A 22,076-nucleotide genomic window follows, 5' to 3' on the forward strand; every position below is an offset into this window, starting at 1 on the left:
TGGGATCAGATCCATCCCCATTTATGGCTGCAGGTCATGTCACCAGCACAACTGAATGTGGATGACTGGTTGCATAGTGGCCATTTGGTCCACCGTTTGTCGTTTGCTTCCACTCCCCACAGCCCCTTGCACACGAGAAGACTGAAGGTTCAGCCCAAGTTTTGACCTTTTTGGGTGTGGAGCTGGACACGCGTATTCAGGCCTCCCATTTACCCATCAGCAAGTTGGAGGAATTGCGTAAATGGTAGGGAGTTTAGAGGCAAAAAGAAAGCCATGTTGCGTGAGCAGCAATTGGTGGGTCAACTCAACTTTGCGTGCAAAGTGGTGGCCCCCAGGCGCGCCTTTTTGCGCAGGCTTTGTGATGCCATGAAGGGAATCCAGCTCCCTCACCATTTGTAAGCTGCCCTGAGCCCACGTGTGGGGAGGGCGGGGTAGAAGTTTAATAAATCATAATCATAATCATATCCAACTTAATGCAGGTGTCAGGGCAGATTTGGATACTTGGCTAGAGTTTTTGGACTCGTTTAATGGGCAGTGATGTACTGAGGTATGGCCCACTGACTGGGTGGACTCGGGGCTCACCAGGGATCTCACCTTCCTGGAATTTTTCCCTATCCTGGTGGCGGTGTGGTTGCGGGGAAGTGATCTGGCCAATCACACCATTCATTTTTGGTGTGAGAATCTGGTGGTGATTCAGGTCATTAATTCATATCCAAATCGCATCAGGTTATGTCCTTGGTCCATGCCTCCATGCTCAGGTGCCTGCAACTCAACATTCTGTTTTTTGCCAGACATGTGCCGGGGGTGGACAATGGGGTTGCTGACACTCTCTCACACAAACAGATGGAGAGGTTTCATCGGCTTGCCCCAGAAGCCAAGTTGCAGCTGGTACAAATGCCACTGGAGCTCTGGTTGGCTGGAAGGCAGAGGTACACAGGGCGATGAGGTTAGCCATTGCTCCAGGCATGAAGCAGGCTTATGACCGTGTCAGTTGGCTGAGTTTAGAGATGAGGTAGGGTATCCCAGTTCATGGCCAGTGCCAGTCAACCTGTAGTGTATCAAGTCCTGACAAGTCCAGACAAGTCCAGACATGTCCAGGGACAACCATGAGCATCGCTCCTAGAGACAATGGACTATGAGGATCCTAGCCCGCTCCAATTAGGGGGCTAGGTTCCTGGCCGAGAAGCCAATGGAACTCTCGGCCACTGTAAATAACCTATTGGGAAGTGGGGGGTGTTTGGGGTGGCGGTTTCTGGGGGGAATATAAGCCGGCCTGCGAGCCGGCTAAAGTGTCTTGTTCCTGACTGAATAAAGTACGCTTTGCTGAACTCACTCTCCGTCTGCGTACTTTTCACAACCACTTGTTGCATTTTTGCATTGAGTTAAGAGGTAGGGGTTTGGCTGTTAGCACCATAATGGGGCTTCTAGTCACGGTAGCTTTCACAAGCAAAGCCCGCGGGTTTGCGGAGTTTAGGGGAGATTTCCGGATTCGCAGAATGTTGGAGGGTTGGGCACGGGAAGCTGGGATGTGAAGTGACCCTAGGCAGCCTATTTCACCCACAGTTCTTGTGGGCCTGCAAGCTAAGTGGAGGGACGTGTGTGAATCCCCTTATGAGGCCTCTTTGTTTCATGCAGCTGCACTGGTCGCATTTTTTGAGGCCTTCAAAATAAGTGAGCTAGTGGCCCAGTAATAAACAGATAGGTCAGGTCATGCTCTGACGGTGCAGGGTTTACGATTAGTTGGGGATAAGGCTTACATTACTTTGTGGTACTCTAAAACGGACCAGCAGTAGCTAGGGACAGTGTTTACATTGGGTGAATGCTCAAAAAAAGAGCCGTGCCTGGTTTCCATGTTGGCGGCCTATGTGGCCATCTGGGGGTTTGAGGGTGGCCTATTCTTCCACCATCAGGATACCAGCCCCTTAACGAACCACCAATTTTGCGTGGTCACTTCTAATGCCTTGAATAAGCTTGGCCTGTCAGCGGTGCGTTTTTGTACCCATTGTTTTTGGATAGGTGCCACGTCTACAGCAGCTGCGATGGGTTATTCTCCCTGGGACATTCAGTGTGTGGGTAGATAGCATTCTGCAGCTTACAAGGCTTATGTGTGTCCAATGGCTGGGCCTTGATTTTCTGGTTATTTCGTCCAAGTTTGGGTTTTGGTGCTTGTCTGTTCCATTGTTTACTGTTCTTTCATTTCAGATCCTGTTGGCCAGCATGAGAGGAAGAGTGTTCTCATCCGCAGGCACAGTTTTGTTTTTTGGACCGCACACAGAGCACAGCGGATGCCCAGCAGTTCACAGTTGGGCCTCAGTCAGTGAGCCATGGTGGAGTGGCTAGGATGCTGGGGTTTGCAGTGGCCTGGCCTTATGCAGTTGTTGTTTGAGACTAGGGTTGGTTCTCTGTCCCAGGTGCTCATTGTTCATCTTGGCGGCAATGATTTGGGCCTGATTAAAGGTAAAGCATTGATTCTGCAGTCTCAGGCGGATTTTCAGATCATTAAGCAGTGGTGGCCAGAAACACTGATTGTGTGGTCCGCCAGGGTGCCCCACTTGGTCTGGTGTTGGGCCGAAAACCCTTTGAACAATGACAGAGCGCACCACAAAGCCAATTGGGAGATTCAAAGATTTCTGGAAGGGGGTGGGGGCCAGTTTTTGCCTCACCGAAAAATAAGTGCTGGCAACGTCAGCATGTATAGGAGTGATGGGGTACATTTGTCAGAGTTGGGTATGGACATACTTTTGGATGACCTTTGGCAAGGGCTGCAGGGGGGTCTTGGGCCTCCCTATGGGCGCAGGGGCCTAAGCAGAGACTTGGCCTTTGTGGTGGCAGGGTGGTATTGGTTATAGATTGCATAATGGTGAGTGCCAGCGGACACTCCCCCTTTGGTGTCTAGGTGGTCTCGCAGGTACAGCTCTTGGGCCCGGGGCAGGGAAAGCAGACTGCCTACAGGACTGCCCTGGATAGATCCTCCCCTTGAGTTTTGTGGTTTGGTGGATGGAGTTCCAGGGTGAGTACCTGAAGGCTTCTGGCCATATGTGAGCCACATTAGGGGGCTCCCACCCGGAGCAGGCTGGCTTGCCCTATTTGCATGGCAAGGGAGGGATCTTGGTGGACCCCTGGCCTTGACCATCCCACAATGCATTGTTCTGCCCTTGCTGTTTTTTCAGTTGTAATTGACAGTTAATAAAGTAGCCCTGTTAGTTAACCCAACTCTTGCCTCTGTCTCTTTATTCCATCTTGGGGGGCAATGCAAGATAAAGCCCAAAGTAGCTGCTTGCACTGAGTTAATATACACACTTGTGTTTCTGCTTGTATAAGATATTGTATAGGAGGGAAGTTGGCATGGTTTAGTCTGATCTCATGAAACCTCGGAAGCTAAGCAGGGTTGATACTTGGAAGGGAAACCACTAAGGAAGACTCTGCAGAGGAATGCAATGGCAAACCACCTCTGCTTCTCACTCGCCTCGAAAGCCCCTTGCTGGGGTCACTATAATCGGCTGCAACTTGACAGCACTTTATGCACACAAGGTATTGTACAACCTAGACTTTCAGGAAGTGAACCTAGCAGCTTCTTCATTTCAAAAATGGCTCCGTGAGGTACAGTAGGGGGAGATAGAGACTACTGCACAAGATTGTGCATGTGTATGTCATTGAGTATGTGAGCAAATTAGAATGCAAGTGAGAGATATTTCACAAGATATTGTACAATCCCTTCTGCAAGTGGAACTGTGCTGAGTAGATTTCTTTTTCCATTTATGCATTGCTGGATCCAACCCACTGGCTTTATAGAGCATCCCAGGTTCCCACTTACCCCTTTATTTATAGGAGTCTCAGGCCTATGACAAAATGTTGGTACTTTTATAACTGTTCGTTATAGTTTTTTCTAGTTAGCAAATTAATTGTTTTTAAATTGAATTTAAACACAAAGCATTGAAATCATAAAAAGAATACATCAAGATGGGTGTCCATACCTTTTGGAAATTTACTGACTGTGCCCAGGAACAATTCTTGGGGTTTGGGACATCATCCCAGAATAGTGTTTTTATTCTGAAATGTCAAATAAAGTGTTTATATTAGTCACACTAGTGCATATTATTACTCTTCATGTGAAGATGTATTTCATTAACAGAAATCAGTTTTTATTTAACCCCAGTGACAACAGAGGTAAGGTTCATTTTTTGAGGCATGCTTCAGCAGTTTTAAGATCACTGCATCCATACCTGCATGTTAAAAGCCCTCCCCACAATGCTGAATTTGCGTAAGTTGTGTAACAGTTTGCCACAACTGCTTTCTGACTTCTACAGAATTAGATTGCTATTGAAATCCTCAATACTACAACATAATACTCTTCTGCTCTGTAGACCACAAATATGAAAATCCTTCATATAATTATTTTTTCTGGGATTTATCAGCATGCTGTATATGTTGTCTTGATTTAACTAGATGTCAAGAATCTTAGCTAGTGTTTAAGGGATAAAAGAACAACAGGTAAACACATACATACAGATCAAGCATTAATAGTGCCATCCTAAGCAGAATTACATCCTTCTAAGTTCACTGAAGTCAATGGTTTCTAAAGGTTGTAACTCTGCTTAGGAATGCATCTTAGGTAGGTTAAGAGGAGTCCTAACAAAATTCCAGAAGAAACAGTGAGATAACTCATTGTGAGGCAAAGCATCATTCTTGCCTCCCCTCAAGGGTTAATGTGTAGATAACTGGCCTGGCTCTTTCTGAGAGCCAGTCGGATGCAGTGGTTAGGAGCACAGACACTAATCTGGTAGAACCGGGTTTGATTCCCCACTCTTCCACATGCAGCTGCTGGTGTGACCTTGGGTTGGTCATAAGTTCTTTCAGAGCTGTTCTCTCAAGGGCAGTTTTTGAGGAAGCTTTCTCAGCCCCACCTACATCACAGAGCGTCTGTTGTGGGGAGGGGAAGGGAAAGGGATTGTAAACCGCTCTAAGACTTCTTTGGAGTGTAAATCCAATCTCTTCTTCTTCTTTCTTGCAGGTGTCATTAATTAAGAGGTTTGGCCTGCCAAGGCCTGAGGCATTAGCTTCTCATGAGAACGTGTTTCTAGTGTTCGGAGGAGTAAAATCAGGAGCGATGATGTAAGATTCTGGAGAATTCTCCTGAAGGCGTGTTAGAAGGATTGGATGTCACCATCACCTGACTTGAGGGGTCAAAAACTATGATTACAATATCTCCCCCCACCCACAGGCCAGGGATACTTTCTGAGACTTCATGGACAGAGGTCTGAATCTATGCTTGGCAAATTGCTACTCTAATTTGAAGCCTGCATCTGGGTGTAAGCGTTAGGTAGATAAAAGCGAACTTTATTGTTCTGTGTTACTTTTGTTAATCTGTTGGTTATATGCATATTAACTTGTCTATTCTTTCAATACATTTTATAAATATTTTTAATAGGGCTGCCAAGTCCCCCCGGGGGGCAGATTTCCCCCCGCTTTGGAGGCCTGATTTCTGCCGCCGCGGAATCGGGCCCCGGGGGAAACCCCACCCCGGCATGCACGTCAGCCGGAGGTGACGTGATGACGCCAGGCACGCTGGGGGTGGGGCCACAGCCATCTGAGGGGAAAACTCTATGAACTCGCTGAAGACGCCGTCCAGGAGCCCCCCGCCGCAGAAGAAAAAGAACTTGGCAACCCTAATTTTTAATAACATCAGTCTGGTTACTTGTGTGCTTTTGCCTTGGAAACTCATGGGGTCAGCCTGTTCAGCTCCTTGACACTCATCTTTAGCATAACAGACAGGATTTTCACAAGTAAAGTTGTACATTATTATCCAAATCCAAACTGAGCCCTTGAATAGATCTTGGAGACACACTTGAGAAAAGAACCAATCAACTAAATAAATAAATGGAAAGTTCCTGGAAACACTCTTCTGTAATAGTATTTTACGTCTATTCTAATAGGATCTTGCACTTATATAGTACCCATAGTTCAGTTACTTCAGACCTGTTCTCTATGATGTTTCTTGTTTTTCTGCTTCATCCTATTTATTTAGCAGCTGATTGGGGTTTTTTTATACATTACAGAAAGAAAAAAGTGCAAGATCATGGGGGAGGTTGTAGATTATCCAGGTTGTATGGCCATGGTCTTGGCATTGTAGGACCTGTCGTTTCACCTTTAGCTGTGACTGGCATCCTCAGAAGTATCACCTTGCATCACCTTGACACAGAGAGTACTCCATCTTTCTGTGTTATACCTCTGAGGATGCCAGTCACAGCTACTGGCGAAACGTCACGTCCTACAATGCCAAGACCATGGCCATACAACTCGGAAAATCTACAACAGCTAATGAACTCTGGCCATGAAAGCCTTCGACAACATAACCCTATAGATGTTTATATTTAAGTTCAAAGGCTTTATCCACTTGGGAACACATCTAAGAAAGCTTTACCTTTGGTGCAACATCAGAAGAGCTCCAAGCAGGAGAACTAAGCACATAATTACTAGAGGAAGAATGACATAGAAGTTCATGTGATTCTGTTTCTCAATCCCACCTGAAAATAAGAGGCAACTGTTCAAAATAGTTATAATCAGTATGGCAAATATACCAACATAGAATATATGCTGTATAATTTCAGGAAGATCTATCTGAAACTAAGTTCCATTGAGTTGAATAGGTTTTACCCTCAAGTAAGCAAGTTGGAATGCAGCCTGCAACACCACTTCCACCTCAGTTTGCAACAACTGATCTGCCAGACCTTGCAACAGCAGCAACACTATCTCCCCAAATTAAAAAGGGTTGTACAAGTTTAGCTCATTTGTGAAATTAGCCATGTAGTATGATCCTGCATTTACTTAGAAACAAGTAACAATGAGTTCAATATAGTGTATTCATAAATAGGCATGAACATGGTTCCAGCCTTAACTGGGGAAATAGTTTACACAGGATGGTATCACATCATGGTCGTCAAACATGTGGCCCGGGGGCCGGATCAGGCCCCCTGAGGGCTTCTATCAGGCCCGCAGTGGAACTGGCTGTCTTCAACTTCTTCTTCCAGTTCTGCTGCTGCTGCGTCATTGTAGGTTTGCAGCTTACAGATACACACCTGAACAGCCAGCATGGCAATTGAGTTTATGAATGGTCATGGGGAGATAGTAAAGGACCTTTCTAGGAGCCATTTCAATGCATGCCTCCCTCATCAACCTGAAGAAATGTCCACCACATCACCACTCCCTCAGACCAACTCTCCCTCACATCTCTCACCTCTTACTGCCCCCAAGAAAGCTCTTGGCAAACCTCGAGCCAGATACAACAATGCTACAAGGAGGAGGCAACTTAGGTCTTGAAATTTGGAGGTTATTTGAAGGAAAGGCATCAGCAGTTCCCTGCAATTTTATTTTAAAACACAAACAAACACACAGCCTCATAGAAATATTCCACATAGGAAATAATGGAACTGAAAAATATAGGAAAATCCCACACACACACACAAAAACTGAATGCCATATCAGTATTTGAAAACTGGGAGTACAATAGGTTTTTGCTCCAATGTATCTGGATACGAAAAATACCAATTTTGTTTTGCTGCATACGCATAAAGATGTACTTTCATTTTTATTAAAAAATCAGTTCAGTTCAGTTAGCCTTTATTTGCATAAAATAACTTAAAAGAGGATTACTATAAAAGAAATATATTTATAAAACCATATAGAACCATACATATAGAGCCGAGCATTTTACCAACTACATAATATTGCATCATGTTATATAAAACAATTATTCATTTGGTCGTTTTCCTGGCGTAGCTTTATCACTAATTGTAAAAACATGGCTACGCTAATTGATATTCCCGGAACAGAGTCATTTAGAAGATGGTGAACTTTTAAAGCATCAGGAAGGTTTGTTATGTTGGCCAAGATAGGATTTAAATATCTAGAATGTATATCCACATAAAATTGACAATGCAAACAAATATGCGAAACATCTCAATGCATCCAGAGATGCAATGGCAAAGTCTATCCACATATATTATGATATTATATCTCCCATACAAGATTCTTGATGGTATTACATTGAATCTTGCTAGAGAAAAGGCTCTACGCTGTTGCGGTGCTTGTATACCAGATAGGTATGGGGCCATTCGGCCTACTGTGAGGGGCTCCAATTTTATACTTTGATAGAGCTAAAACAAAAAATTTCACTTAATGAAGCAATATATTAAAAACACCCAGAATAGGCTACCTTTGAAAAAACCCTCTGTCACTGTGGGCTTAGCGACTCCTTCAGGAATTATTGGGTACACACTAAAGCGGTATTTCTCAATTAGAATGAAATTATCTGGAATAGAAAAACAGCATATTTTCAGTTAGTTGTAGGAGAAGAGAGATCCTTACTTTGTGCATGAAATGAAGAAGATGAATAGAACACCAAAAAGAACTGCAGAATCTGTTGATTAGGTAATTTGTGTTTTTTACAACTACCCAATGTAAAACCAGCTTGAGGAATTTTTGATAACTACAGTATTAAGTTCTGTGGTAATACATTAGAACATTTTGCCCCAGCTCTGCAAGGTAGCAGGCCCCACTCCAATGCCAAAGTGTCCAGCTCCAGTGCCAAAGTGTCTGGAACAAGGCAATAAATAGGCAAGTTTAGCAGATGAGCAAGGAGAGGATAAGTGGCATACACACCCACACACACACTAAATTTTAACATAAAGTTCTATCAAGATAGGCTAAGTGAAAAGTTAAAACATTAAGGAGGACAAATAATTTAAAAATTACCTTTAGGTACCAACATTTTGTAACTTTATTGACTACCTGGCAAGGTCTAGAGGTCACAGGAGGAATGTTGCAGACCTAATTTGTCTGGGAGATTATAGATGTCTATATGCAAATGCTAGAGGTGTCTGGGGTAAAATGAGGGAGCTGGAATGCTTAGTGTCAGAGAACCATAGAAACTTGGAGGGATGAGAATAATAAGTGATTCCTTATTACATGAATTATATTGGAAGGATAGGGAAGGAAGTGTTGGAGGTGGAGTGAGAGATTATCCAGTCCATTAAAATTGATAATATAAGAAAAATAGATTCGCTTAAAGAAAGGCTATGGGTGGAAGTAGTGGGATCAAGGTAGCTTAACTCTGGGAGCTTCTTATTTCCCACCAGATCAAAGGTTAGAGGATGATTTAAAAACAACAAAAGAATTTAGGAAAGCAGTTAGCCAAAAAACTGTGTCATAATAGGTTATTTTTAAGTACCCACACATTCAGGTCAGGAGAAAGAGATTAGGTTTCTAGATACTCTCAATGACTATGCCATGGAGCAGATGGTCACAGAACCTACCAGGGGGGAGGCGATCATGGACTAGGTCCTAAGTGATACTCAGGACCTGGTGAGAGATGTAAATGTGATAGCACCGGTTGGGAACAATGACCATAGTAGTATCAAGTTTAGCATTTATGTAAATAGGAAGTTGCCCAAAAAAACCAACACAACCACATTTAATTTTAGAAGGACTGACTTCTCTCAAATGAGGGGGCTTGTGAAGAAGAAACTGAAAGGAAAGGTGAGGAGAGTCAAATCCCTTTGGGAAACTTGGAGACTAAAACTGAAGCTGAATGCATTTTTTGCCTCTGTCTTCAGTGTGGAAAATGGGAGGCGCTTGCCCACTCCAGAACTGCCGATTTCAGGAGGGGTATTGAAAGGCCTGAGTCGGATTGAGGTGATGAGAGAGGAGGTCCTACAACTGATGAACAAATTAAAAACTGACAAATCACCAGGCCCAGATGGCATACATCCAAGAGTTCTCAAAGAACTCAAATGTGAACTTGTGGATTTCCTGACAAAAATATGCAGTTTATCACTAAAATCTGCCTCCATTCCCAAGGGCTGGAAGTTAGCTAATGCAACTCCCATCTTTTAAAAAAAGGTTCCAGAAGAGATCTGGGAAATTAGTAGGCACATTGATGGACAAACGTTATTGAGAAAAAAATCAGCATGGATTCTGTAAGGGAAGATCTTGTCTCACTAACCTTTTAGAGTTCTTTGAGAGGGTGAATAAACATGCGGACAAGGGTGACACAGTAGATGTTGTTTACCTAGATTTCCAGAAAGCTTTTGATAAAGTTTCTCATCAAAGGCGCCTAAGTAAACTCAGCAGTGTGGGGTTAAGAGGACAAGTCCTCTAGTGGATTAAAAACTGGTTAATTAATAGGAAACAAGAGAGTGTGTATAAATGGGCAGTTTTCACAGTGGAAGGGGGAAGGGGAGTAACACAGTACTAAGTCCAGTGCTTTTTAACCCATTCATTAATTTTTAGAGTTGGAAGTAAGTAGTGAAGTGGCTAAGTTTGCAGATAACACTAAGTCTTTCAGGGCAGTGAGAACTAGGGAAGACTGTGAGGCACTCCAGAGGGATCTGTTGAGGCTAGGCAAGTGAGCATCTACATGGCAAATGAGGTTCAATGTGGGCAAGTGCACAGTAATGCACATTGGAGCCAAAAATCCTAAGTATAAAGATATTGATGGGGTCTGAACTGGCGGTAACTGACCAGGAGAGAGATTTTGGAATGTGGTGAATAACTCACTGAAGATGTCGATTCAGCAAATGCTATGCTGGGGATTATTAGGAAGGGGATTGAAAACAAATCAGCCAGTATCATAATGCCCCTGTATAAATCTATGGTCTGGCTGCATTTGGAATACTATGTACTGTTTCTGGTCATTGCACCTCAAAAAAGATATAGCATTGGAAAAGGTGCAGAAAATGATTAAGGGGATGGAACACCTTCCCTATGAAGAAAGGTTAAAGAGGTTAGGGCTCTTTAGCTCAGAGGAACTACGATTGAGTGGTGACATGATAGAGGTTTACAAAATTATGCATGGCATAGAGAAGGTAGAGAAAGAAGTACTTTTCTCCCTTTCTCACAATACAAGAACCCATGGGCACTCAATGAAACTAATGAACAGTGGGCTTAGAACAGATAAAAGGAAGTATTTCTTCACCCAAAGAGTAATTAACATGTGGAATTCACTGCCACAGGAAATGGTGGTGGCTACAAGCATTATCAGCTTCAAGAGGGAATTGGATAAATATATGGAGTGGTGTTCCACCAGTGGCTATTAGCCACAAGGTATAGATGGAACAGTATGTCTGGGGCAGTGATGCTCTGTATTCACGGTGCTTGGGGTGGGGCAACAGTGGAAGGGCTTCCAGAGTTCTGATTCACTCCTGATGACACCTGGGTTTTGGCCACTGTTTGACTCAGAGTGTTGGGCTGGATGGGCCATTGGCTTGATCCAACATAGCTTCTCTTATGTTCTTATGTAACATAGAAAAATAGCCATACATACTCACCATAAATATGACATTTCCTAATATGCGAAGGAACCATTATCCATTTAATTTGTTCTTCATTTAGGTTGGTCCATTCAATAACAAAAGATGTAACAATGTATATTGCAGGTGAAAGCATCCAGGACACAATTACACAACTGCTGTTTATTGGATAGGCACTAAGAGACTTCACAATATTTACTAACAAAAACAAAAAGAAATCATTAAGTCCCTACAGAGAACTAATTGGTTCGCTTTGCAAAAGAATGGCAGGCACAGTTTTCAATTTCAATTTCATTATTATTTAATTCCTGGAGAATTAAACAAATCACAATAGGGAGGTACACAATTATCTGGTATAAATCAACAAAACTATCCATTCCTGTGGAGCTTTTAACATTTATTCTTGTTAAGGACTCTATGTTGTCAAAAGTGAGGTCAATCCTATTTAATTTGCTTATCTTTCTTTTAGCAATTTCTTGTTTTTTCCCCATTAAGGATCTTTATTGCTTTTCCACATAGGATAGTAAATACAACAACAAACTTCTTGTTACCCTACCATCCACCCTCTCCTCCCCCTCTTTCCCAACATAGCCCATTAACAAAATAAGGAATTAAAAGCTGAATTAATAGAGGCAGATAGGAATAAAGGTTAAAATGGGGCCAGGGGGGTGAGAGGCATGGATCCCACTAAGCTATAAGTGGTGAACAGATACAAGAAATCTTGCCAGATGGAAGTGAAGGTCTCAGGAGGTTCTTATATGTTGTATTTGATACACTCCCTTATAGAGAGACCCAGACATAGAGCACTTATAGCAACTTAATCTGGTGCACTGCAAGCATGGGAGGTAAGGGCAGGAGTGGGCACCATCCTGCCAGCACCTGGCCCTGCAGGAAAAGGGGACTGTGATCAAGGTGGCAGGCAGCCAGAGCCACACTCCTCAGTGTGGCCACTGCCCTTTCCCCCAGATGCAACCTATCCCCTCTTTGAGCTGCTCTTTGCCCACAGCCCACAGCCACCTTGCGGTGGGTGCCATGGTGTGATTATGGGGGGTCAGGGCAGGATGAGGGGATCAGAGTTTTTTCACAGTGGGGTGGCCTGCCTCCACATTTCCCTGTGTGTGGGTGGCATGAACACTTCAATATATGGTGGCAGGGACAGCCATCACTAACCAAACTGGATTAAGGTCAAAAAGCCACTGCTGTACAGGTTGGTGGTGAAGCATGGAAGCATTGCCCTTGCCACTGCCAGAAGCAGCTCCAACACCTCCCTGTGCCATGCCTTCCAGTGCATGGCCGCAAAACGGGTGTCTGCCCTGGGACTTGCCATCCAGATGGAGATGTACACTCTGAAGAGCTGGAACGATTCCTCCGATCCTGCTCAGAAGCATGTCTGAGCCCTCATGGCAAAGGTGTTCCTTATGAGCAAGTGGTGAAGGAGGGTCTGCCAGGAGCAGAGGCCATCATGCAGGCAGTGATACCCCCCCATGGTGGTGGGTGGCTGTGGCCTTGAGTTCCTTTTTACCAAGTGTCATAGTTGCCACCACCACCTGGCCCCTGCTGTGGGGGCTAGTTCCTCCCACCCGCTGCCTTCTACCACCTCCATTTTCCTGACTGATGTCCCTCCACCCTTCAGGTGACTTGCAGGATAGGAGTGCTACTGGAGGTCCTTCATCCAAGGACAGCATGGAAGGGCCAGGATGCAGTAGCAGCCAAAGCAGTCAGGTATCAACCCCTGCCCACAAGGGGGAGGGCCACTGTGCCATCATCATACCCCCATCTTCACAGCCGGGGGCTCCTATGACACCCCTGGGATCCCTCGCCAAGGACCCACATCCCTGCGTCTAGTGAGGACAAGATGGAGATAAATGAAGGAAAGAAGGACCGAGATGGCCAGGCTGAGGTGAGGTGCCTTCGGGGGGGCAGGGGGCAAGGGCTTAGCAGCCACCTTGGACCTCCCATGGACTGACTGCTGGGTTTTCCCCCTATGCCCAGGTCCCTATTCCCTGACATTCACTGCTTATTTTGTGACTATGCACCATGATCCCGAGGAGGAGTATGGCAACAACCACTTCTGTGGTCCTGCTGACACTTGGCATGCTAGGATCCCTGGCACCTGAGGAGGAGGTGACGCAGAGGACAGACTCAACTTCTTCAGATGGCAGTGGCCCTGCCCTGGCAAATGGGGGGCAGGGTGGTAGGGGTGGGGCAGCTGCCCCTGGGCCAGGTGTCATGGCTGCTGGTGGTTTGGAGGAGGGAGGGGATCCTGGCCCCTTGCCCGGTCCCCAGGCACAGGGCATGATTCCAGTACAGCCCAGCCTGTCCACCCTTTCCTCCAAGTGGGAGCAGCTGGAGAGACATCACAAGTTACAAGAAGCATTTTCCAGGGGGCAAGAATTGATAGAGGAGCTGGCAGCATCTGTAATGGTGGCTGCTGGGCATATGGGAGGGCTTCTTGCCATAGCAAGGGATGTGGGTGAGGGACAGGGCACATCAAGAGGCTGCTGGTAGACCTCTCTTGAGTCTCTGGGGTCCCTGGCACCCCCGTCCCTCCTGCTGCTGAGCCTCCAGCAGAGGTGGCATGTGGGTTGGCACAGGGACACTGTCAATGGCATGGGCATCCATCTGGCTGCCACGGCCAACAGTCAGCAGGGGTCACCCTCACATCCACATACTTGTCTGTCGTCACCTTCTGCAGCCCTGGACACTCTGTGTGTGGAGTGCCACTATGGAGTGCCTGCGGGGCTGGTAGGTAATGTCCTCCTCCCCTGACAGGTAGCTGGGATTTGTAAAAAGAAGCTGGTCTCTTTAAGGGGGGGTGTGATAGAGGGGGAGGGTTGCTCCTGTGGCCTGCCTCTCTCTGCCCTCTCTCCCCCCAGCCAGTGATAGAGGCTTGGCTTGGCCTCCTGACTCCCATTGGTTGTGCCTGCCCCTCGTGCCATCCCTGCCACGAACAATGCCGTCAACACTGTTGGGGTGGGTAACTTTTTCCTAATTGGCCACCATATACCAATCCCCTTAGGGAGACAACTAGTGGCACTGCTGCTGCACCACCAGCCGCCTCAGCACAGGTGCAATGCAGGATTGCTCTGCCCGTTGCTATAAAATACAGAAATCATTTGTGGCTCACTAATTATATAGACACTGGCATAAAATAATGGTAATTTTTAATGGGGGGGAAAGAATTTACTATGGATTTCTGGACCCACTGAAAGTGACACGATTATACAGTATTAAAGTAAAATAAATAAAAGCATATAATAGCAACAAAACCTTGACAATCCTTAAAATTATCAACCAGTTGGCAGTATATAATCAATAAAGTATTTAAAACTATTAGCAATGAAAAAACAGGCAGTATAAAGAAGCCTGAAGTCTGCCGCTGTAGTCTTAAAATGGAAACCAGGAAGTGCAACAGACTAATTTGATTAGGTTAGATGGTGCTGGATACAAAATTGGTTTTCAGGTTGCACCACATTGCTGTGACAAAGGAGAGGGAAAATTAGTATTCTCCCTTTGTGAACATGAAAGATAGCAGTTCGTCAAATCACTCTCCAGCACTAAACACAAGACACTGGTCCTATGCAAGGCAGATGGCAGAATAAAGACATGGTGGTCCTTACAGATACAAAGTTAAGCCTAGGAGGTCCACTAATATGTTACTCTTACCTGCGTTCATTTGTTGTGAGAGGGTTATAATGAAATTCACAGTAGAAGCTCCAACTGAGTTGACAGCAATAACTTTAATGGTGTGAACATCCTCTGTCCATGGAAATGTATAGGTAGTATCATTTTCTACATAATCAGACCAAGTAATGTTTTCCGAAGTAGTATGCTCTATCACATATTCAAGTACACTGCATAAGGCAAGACTCTTCACTAACGGCTGCAAAAAGAATCACTGCATATTAGACAATTTTTTCTGGGTGGGGGTGGGTTGAACAGACTAAAATTTTAAAAGGTTACCTCATTTTATCAGTAAGAATGCAAACTATATTTGCAGTGAAATTATGTTTCCTATAACTGTTGTCATAACTTTGACAATCTTATAATTCTACTACTTCTATCTCCTAATAAATCTAATAAAAATTAAAAATATTTTAAACATCAGTTTTCTGTGCAAGGTTTAAACTGATGTTTTCAGGAGGCATTCACAAAACCTTGCTTACTACAAACCTTAATTTTACTGGTTTTATTAACAATAATTACCTGCCTATTGTTTTGGATCATGTGCACTTCTACCCAGCTAAATCCAGTACAGTCGTATTATGGGACACAACATGATGATCATCACACAAAAATGTGATTTGTCACTCTCCTACCCCATCAAATCCGACATCACCCATGTACCTTCCAAAACAGAGTAACGTTTTTCTGCTTCCTTATTAGATCTTCATTAACAATTCTCCAAAATTCGGGTCCTCTCAAAGGAGCTGAAAAAAGTAAGAAGTAAAACAACTACCTATTTGTTTATATGCATTTGAGTTAAAAGGGGGGAAACAGCCAAAAGCATATGGTATTAAACTTGCCTTTTATATCCTTAACAACTGTATATGCAGGTCTACTCCAATCACTCCAGTAGCCAACTCCATCAAGGACACTGCAGCGCACCTGAACAATGTAAACTGCACAGGGATCCTGGACTTCTATACTGGCACAGCTTCCTGATACAGCAGAAACTTCATGCATCTGTAAATTTAGAAAGCAATAATGCCTAGTGTAACAAGGCCTAGTGCAATGACAAATGTAATCATTTATGAGTGACAGATTAAGATTTTAAATATTGAACAGACTTCTGCTCCTACTAAATAAATCCAGGGGAAAGGGCTCTTACCACAAGTATTTCTTTTGCAAGACAAACTGAATGTTAAATAATCAAAGGAATTTCTTATACATCATTAAATTACAAGTTTTAATTAACTGGCCACAGAATACCATTGCAGTCTACAGATTCAAGGGCTACCTTGGATTAAGTCTGTGCATACCTCCCAGGTTACTTCTGTTCCACTGAGAGTATATCGGATCTGAAACTGAAGATCACTCTTAGGAAGTTCTGGATTATTCCAGCTCACATTCAGCGTTCCCACTTCCCTAGTGATTTCTGCTTTAACATTGAAGGGAGGAAATGGCTTCACTAGAAAGTTAAACAAAAGGCAATTGATTGGCTTATTGACTATGAAATCTCTAGTTGAATCCTACAGAACTATGTTTCAGCTCTTCTCTACTAACCTACAATTACAATAATATACTATTTTATTTGTGGTACTTGTTATCCTGTCTAAGACGCTGTTTTAGCTGAACTCTTACAGCATGGGAATCACTGCAGCTCCACTGTCACCAGGATTTACATGAAAAACCTAGGACCACACAAGAGGAGTCCAAGCTGTGGTGCCTTAGAACTCTAAAATCAACTGTGATAAAACTGACCATTCTTAACCACTGAGATCAAAAAACTATTAAATAACAAAAGCAGAAACTACCATACAAGACTTCAGGGATGGACACAAAATGGGAAAATGCAGTTCAATTCATGGTTCATGGCTGAACCACAAACCGAACCACAAACCAAACTGAACCGGCAAGCTTGTCCACAAACCAAATTGGTTTGTGGCCCTGCAAACCCCACTGAAAGGGACTGCAGTTCCTTTCAACAGGGTTTGCAGAAAGCCCAAAAAATGGCCGCTCAGCTGTTTCGGGTTATGTTGTGCAGCCCCTTTAAAGTTTAAAGGTACTTTAGAAGGCAGCCCGAAAAACAGCTGTGCGTTTCTCACTGTGCAGCTATTTTGCACTGTCTTGTGCAGTTCCTTTAAACTTTAAAGTTGTAAAGGGACCACAAAATAGCATGAAAAACAGCTGTGCAGGGGCTTACAGTCTGGGACCTGTAATAGTCAGCATGGTGGATCTGGACCAGGGCAGGTTTGTTTGTTTTCTTTATCTGTTTACTTTTTTCACCTTTTTATAAGCCCATTTGTGTCCCTCTAGGGAAAAAAGCAGCCTTAAAATGCTTAACTACATAAATGGTTACTCAATCAATCAATCAGGGTTGTGTGAAGATGTTCTTCAAACAGCCAGAATAGATCGCTGGAGCCAGCATTCAGTGAATGTTAACTGGACATATGATTAAAAGCACAGGTTTGCAAACACTGCACAGTTACCAACAGCCTCTGTTTTAAAGATGTCATGATTTGCCATTCTATTTTATTGGTATAATAATTTTGTTAATTAAATAAGAAAATGCATAACATCAAAATGTCATTTAAATTAAAAACAATTTCATCATAAAACTACCTAAAATGAGATAATTCCATAATTTATGCAAATCTCCTATCCTTGTATAATTTCAATGATATGCTAATCTGCTGATAAGAAGGGATAACTCTCTTGTCAGTGAGATATTTTATGACTGGTTCACATGTTTCCTTGTAATCAAAATGTCCCCATACCAAGGAAGAGTCAGAAGAAGGGGTTATTCATACTCTTCCCCATAATATATTGCTCCCATAAATTTACTTGCCAATTATAAATCTGGAATCCAAAAGGGACTTCCACTTTTTAGCGATGGCCAATCTAGCCGCAGCCATTAATGTTGAAGTAAAATTTTTCAGTTGTTTTAGAAGCTGTAGGTGTGCCAAAAAATCTAGTAGAAGAAATGCCAGCTAATATGGAAGAAAAAAGTTCACAAATTCACAGATTGTCCTGTGAACTTCTTTCCAAAACGTTTCCACCAGTTATGGAAATTAGTCCCTACTTGATTACATTGTTTCCAGCTATTTGGGTTAAAAAATTTATTCATCAAATGAATTTTGTGAGGAGATAAATACCAATTTGAAACCAATTTGTAAAACTGAAGTCCAATATTACATATTTTAGATTTATTTGAAGGGGAATTCCAAATTCTGATTACATTCCGTAAGATTTATCCCCAGGACCCAATTCCATTTGGTTTGATATGGTATAACACCTGTGTGGGTAGACATAACAAGCACCCTGTAAATCGAAGAGACCTATTTTTTTTTAGTTTTGTTTCTTTACTAGTCATAATTTCAAAAGATGTAAGCAAACTATCAAAAAACCCAGAGGTCCTGAGGGTAATTATCATGTTCCTAATTTGAAGATATTTATATCAAGAAATCTTACCCCCTGATTTTTGTTCTGCAGTCTGTTTTTTGATAACTTCCCAATTTTTTACCCAAGATAAAGGGGATAATAAACATGCTGCCAGCCATCCGTGTAAAGCCTGTCTCATTTCCTGGTGGGAACCATTTTTGATATGTAAAAGTGGACATGGTTGAGATATCTAGGGCTAGAACTTTCCTCCAGGAATCTCACATTTTTAGAGTGTTATACAAAAATGGATTGTATATCTTTCGGCTTAAACCAGATCGTTTCTTGAATTGACAAAGGAGCACAGTATGAGGCTTCAGTCAAACTCCACTCCTCTTCTGGTTCAGGATTAAGCATTTTCACTAATTGGGCTAAAGTAGAAGCTATATAATACCACTTATACCTATACACTAAATGCAGTCATCATACACATTCAGTGTACCACTTGTGATTAGACTCTATAGAATTACAGACAATGCACACACATAATTTTAGAGAAACTGTAACAAGTAAAAGCAACACAGAAATAGTGAAAATTGAAGTAGAAAGGAAGATTAGGACTACTGAAAATTGAAGTCTTTATATTAAATGTTTGGTTATTGCATGCCCTGGTGATTCTTAATGTACATGTAATTTTAATAGCATCAGCTATCACTGTCTGTTACACACTTGCACCATCATTGACTGAAAAAATTAAGTAGCAAATGATATTTAAGTAACAAAGAATATGCCTGGAGGAGGATATACAAAATGTATAATAAGATAAAGACTTGCAGCAAAGGAACAGAAACAGTTATGTTAGAAAGCAGCAGACAATATTTGTACAATTTGAAAACTTCAAATTAATGTCTGAATTACAGAAGCAATCAGAAAAGTTAAATGTTGTGGAGGAGTTGGGGTTCATTGCATTATATGCATCTTCAAAGTGCGTGTGTGGGGGGAGAATTCATTTGCCTTTTAAGTTATATCTTTTAATATAAAATGAGCTTGAAAAAGCCATTTTTCAAACCATGCATTCTTGGCAATGTCATTTCCCACAAGCTATTAGAAACTGAGGAGTATACAGGTGCAAAAGCACTAGCTCTTGGAGAAGACAAAAATACTTTTCCGTTGCCTTTGCTCTCTTTTTGTTTCTCTTTCTAAATATATATACCTTTAAATGTTAGTGTATACCATGGGGTCATTCATTGAAAGACTTGTACAAAGCTCTTCAATCAGACAATGAAACATTGCTAGAAAAGAGCTTCTACTTACCGACTTCTTTTGGAAGGATACACACTGGTTGAGATGTAAGTGTTCCCAATGTGTGCTTTATTTCTATCCACATTGTGTATCCAGATAAAAGGTAAAAAGGCTGAAAGATGCACTCATAAGAATTATTCCTCTGAGAATGGCATTCTTTTACCTCTGAATTTGAAGGCATGCTAGAAGACTCTGAACAATATATATCATTCCTTTAAAGACATTAAAATATTATTTTCAGTTTAGCAATGAAATTATATGCATCAAGATGCTGACACCATAATACATCACTACAAAAGATGTGTACTGTAAAAAAAGATGAGAAATACTAGCTTTCACATGTCATGTTAAGTGATCTTCTTGCTTGCTATTTTACAATATTTATTATTTACTTATTTACAAAATTTGTATCCTGCTGTCTGGCCCCAACACTGCCGGGGCCATTCTTCCCAACCCCTCACATGGAGAGGACAGCCACCAGAACCCCGGGAGTGACAGTGAGCCTCAACAACTTACACAAAGTGATCAGCAAGGAGACATGGCAAAGGGACAGGGAGTACCCAGGCAGCCATCAGTGATGGGACCAGACATGGCAAGGAGGCAGAAGACCCACCGGGTGCCAGGCCTGGAGACCGAAATGCAGGAAGCACCCAGAAGTGGTGGACCTCGGATGACAGCCAACCAACCAGCGTGAAGGTGGGGTGAGCCAGAGGCAGGCTGGCAGCTGAAACTGCCATCGGGCCCAAGGGCAGGAATAACACTCAGAGGGGGCGGAGTTCCAGAGGGTTCCAATGAAGTTCAAGCTGATGCACAGCTCACTGACAGGGCTGGGGAGGAGGGCAGGGTGAGGGGATGGGTTAAAGGGGGAGTCTCCTGTGAAGGCTGAGAAGGAGAGCTTGCTGGATGCCCAGGTCTCCTCAAGAGGGAAAGAAACAGAGCACTGGGAGGAGGCTGATGGTGCTGAAAGCCCCCTCCCTCTGAACTAGCTGTTCTGAAGCCTGAGGAGACACTCCCAGCATGGAGGAGTGAGAAGCGACAAGTGACGCAGCTGAGGGTGGGCACCCAGAACCTGACACCTGCCTTTCTGCCCTTAAAAGGCCAGCCAAGGCAGCTAACATTTTAAACATACATGACAAAATCACATTTTAAAACCATTAAAATCAACCCCCCAAACACACATCAGTAAAACAATTCAAAAGAGTTAAAATTCATACAAAACATAAAAACAGCAATTAAAACATTGGTTAGGAAGAAGGGATCATTGAGGGAATAACAAACAAAACAAAAAAGCCTTCACCTGCTGGCAGAAGACAGAAAAAGTAGGTGACAGATGAACTTCCCTAGGGAGAGAGTTCCAGAGTTTTGGTGATGTGACTGTGAAGGTCCTCTGCCAGGTTGTCACTCACCCAGGGGTCATTTCCTGCAGGAGCGCACAGGAGCGGAGCTCCGGCAGTAAAGATTTCAGGAGGTGGACACATGCAACAAACCCCACCCCCTGCTCTCAGCAGCCCTCAGTCAGAGCAAGAAGGAGCCAGGTAAGTTGCAGAGCTCCCCCCAGCCCCCCGGTCCAAAACAGTCCAGTGGCACCTTTAAGACCAAGCTTTATTCAGGTACAAGCTCTCCCTCCTCTGCAAGGACAGATCTGCACGTTCCCCCCCCCCCAATAGCTAGCAATCTAAATCAGTCCAGTGGAGCCTGAGCGGTGGGTATTGCCTTCTGACACACTTCCGGTGATGTCAGGGGGTGTGGCATATGCAAATAAGGTATGCTAATGAGTTATGCTAATGAGCTCCTGCACCTCTTTTTCTACAAAATGACCCCTGCACCCACCTAATCTCAGAAGACTGGGACACCCAAAACAGGGCCTTCAAAAATGATCATAGTGGTTGTGTGCATTTGTAAGGGAGTAGGCAGTCTTTCAGTTAGCTGGTCCCAAGCTATAAATGGCATAAAAAGGTCAACACCAGCCCTTTGTGCCTGGAAACAGATTAGAGCCAGCATAGATGGGCCAAGACTGCAGTAATATGGTCCCTGCAACCCACTCCAGTCAACATCCTGGCTACAGCGTCCTGAACCAACTGAAGTTTCCGAACACTTCTCAAGGGCAGCCACATGAAGATACACATGGAAGTAACCAGGGCATGCACCACGGTGGCCAGATATTTTCTGCTCAAGAAGACCGCAGCTGACTAACCAGTCAAAGCTGGTAAAAGGCACTCCAGGCCACAGCTGCCACCTGCATATCCAACAGCAGGCCTCAGTCCAAGCGCACCCCCAGATTACAAACCTGTTCCTTCAAGGGCAATGCAACGCCATCCAAAACAGGGGACACCTTAAATCCCAGGTCAGACCTTCTGCCCACCAGTAGTACTTCAGTCTTGTTGAAATTAAGTTTCAATTAATTAGCCCACATCCACTCCAAAACTG

At 43.5% G+C, this 22,076-nt stretch overlaps 1 protein-coding gene across 1 annotated transcript in view; it reads right to left on the bottom strand.

Annotated features, from left to right (window-relative positions):
• LEPR (leptin receptor) overlaps positions 1-22,076 on the bottom strand; it is a 92,700-nt gene that overhangs the window by 10,321 nt on the left and 60,303 nt on the right. The window contains exons 10-18 of the mRNA XM_015415786.1: positions 19,662-19,861; positions 16,289-16,437; positions 15,833-15,992; positions 15,654-15,736; positions 14,973-15,189; positions 11,325-11,504; positions 8,213-8,308; positions 6,422-6,524; positions 3,975-4,050 (exon numbers count right to left, since the gene is read on the bottom strand). Of these exons, the coding sequence (XP_015271272.1) occupies positions 3,975-4,050; positions 6,422-6,524; positions 8,213-8,308; positions 11,325-11,504; positions 14,973-15,189; positions 15,654-15,736; positions 15,833-15,992; positions 16,289-16,437; positions 19,662-19,861 (1,264 nt within the window). The remainder of the gene's footprint in view (positions 1-3,974; positions 4,051-6,421; positions 6,525-8,212; positions 8,309-11,324; positions 11,505-14,972; positions 15,190-15,653; positions 15,737-15,832; positions 15,993-16,288; positions 16,438-19,661; positions 19,862-22,076) is intronic.

This window comes from Gekko japonicus, unplaced genomic scaffold (genome assembly GCF_001447785.1).
Source record: "Gekko japonicus isolate JY-2015 unplaced genomic scaffold, Gekko_japonicus_V1.1 scaffold20, whole genome shotgun sequence".
NCBI classification, from domain to species: domain Eukaryota; kingdom Metazoa; phylum Chordata; class Lepidosauria; order Squamata; family Gekkonidae; genus Gekko; species Gekko japonicus.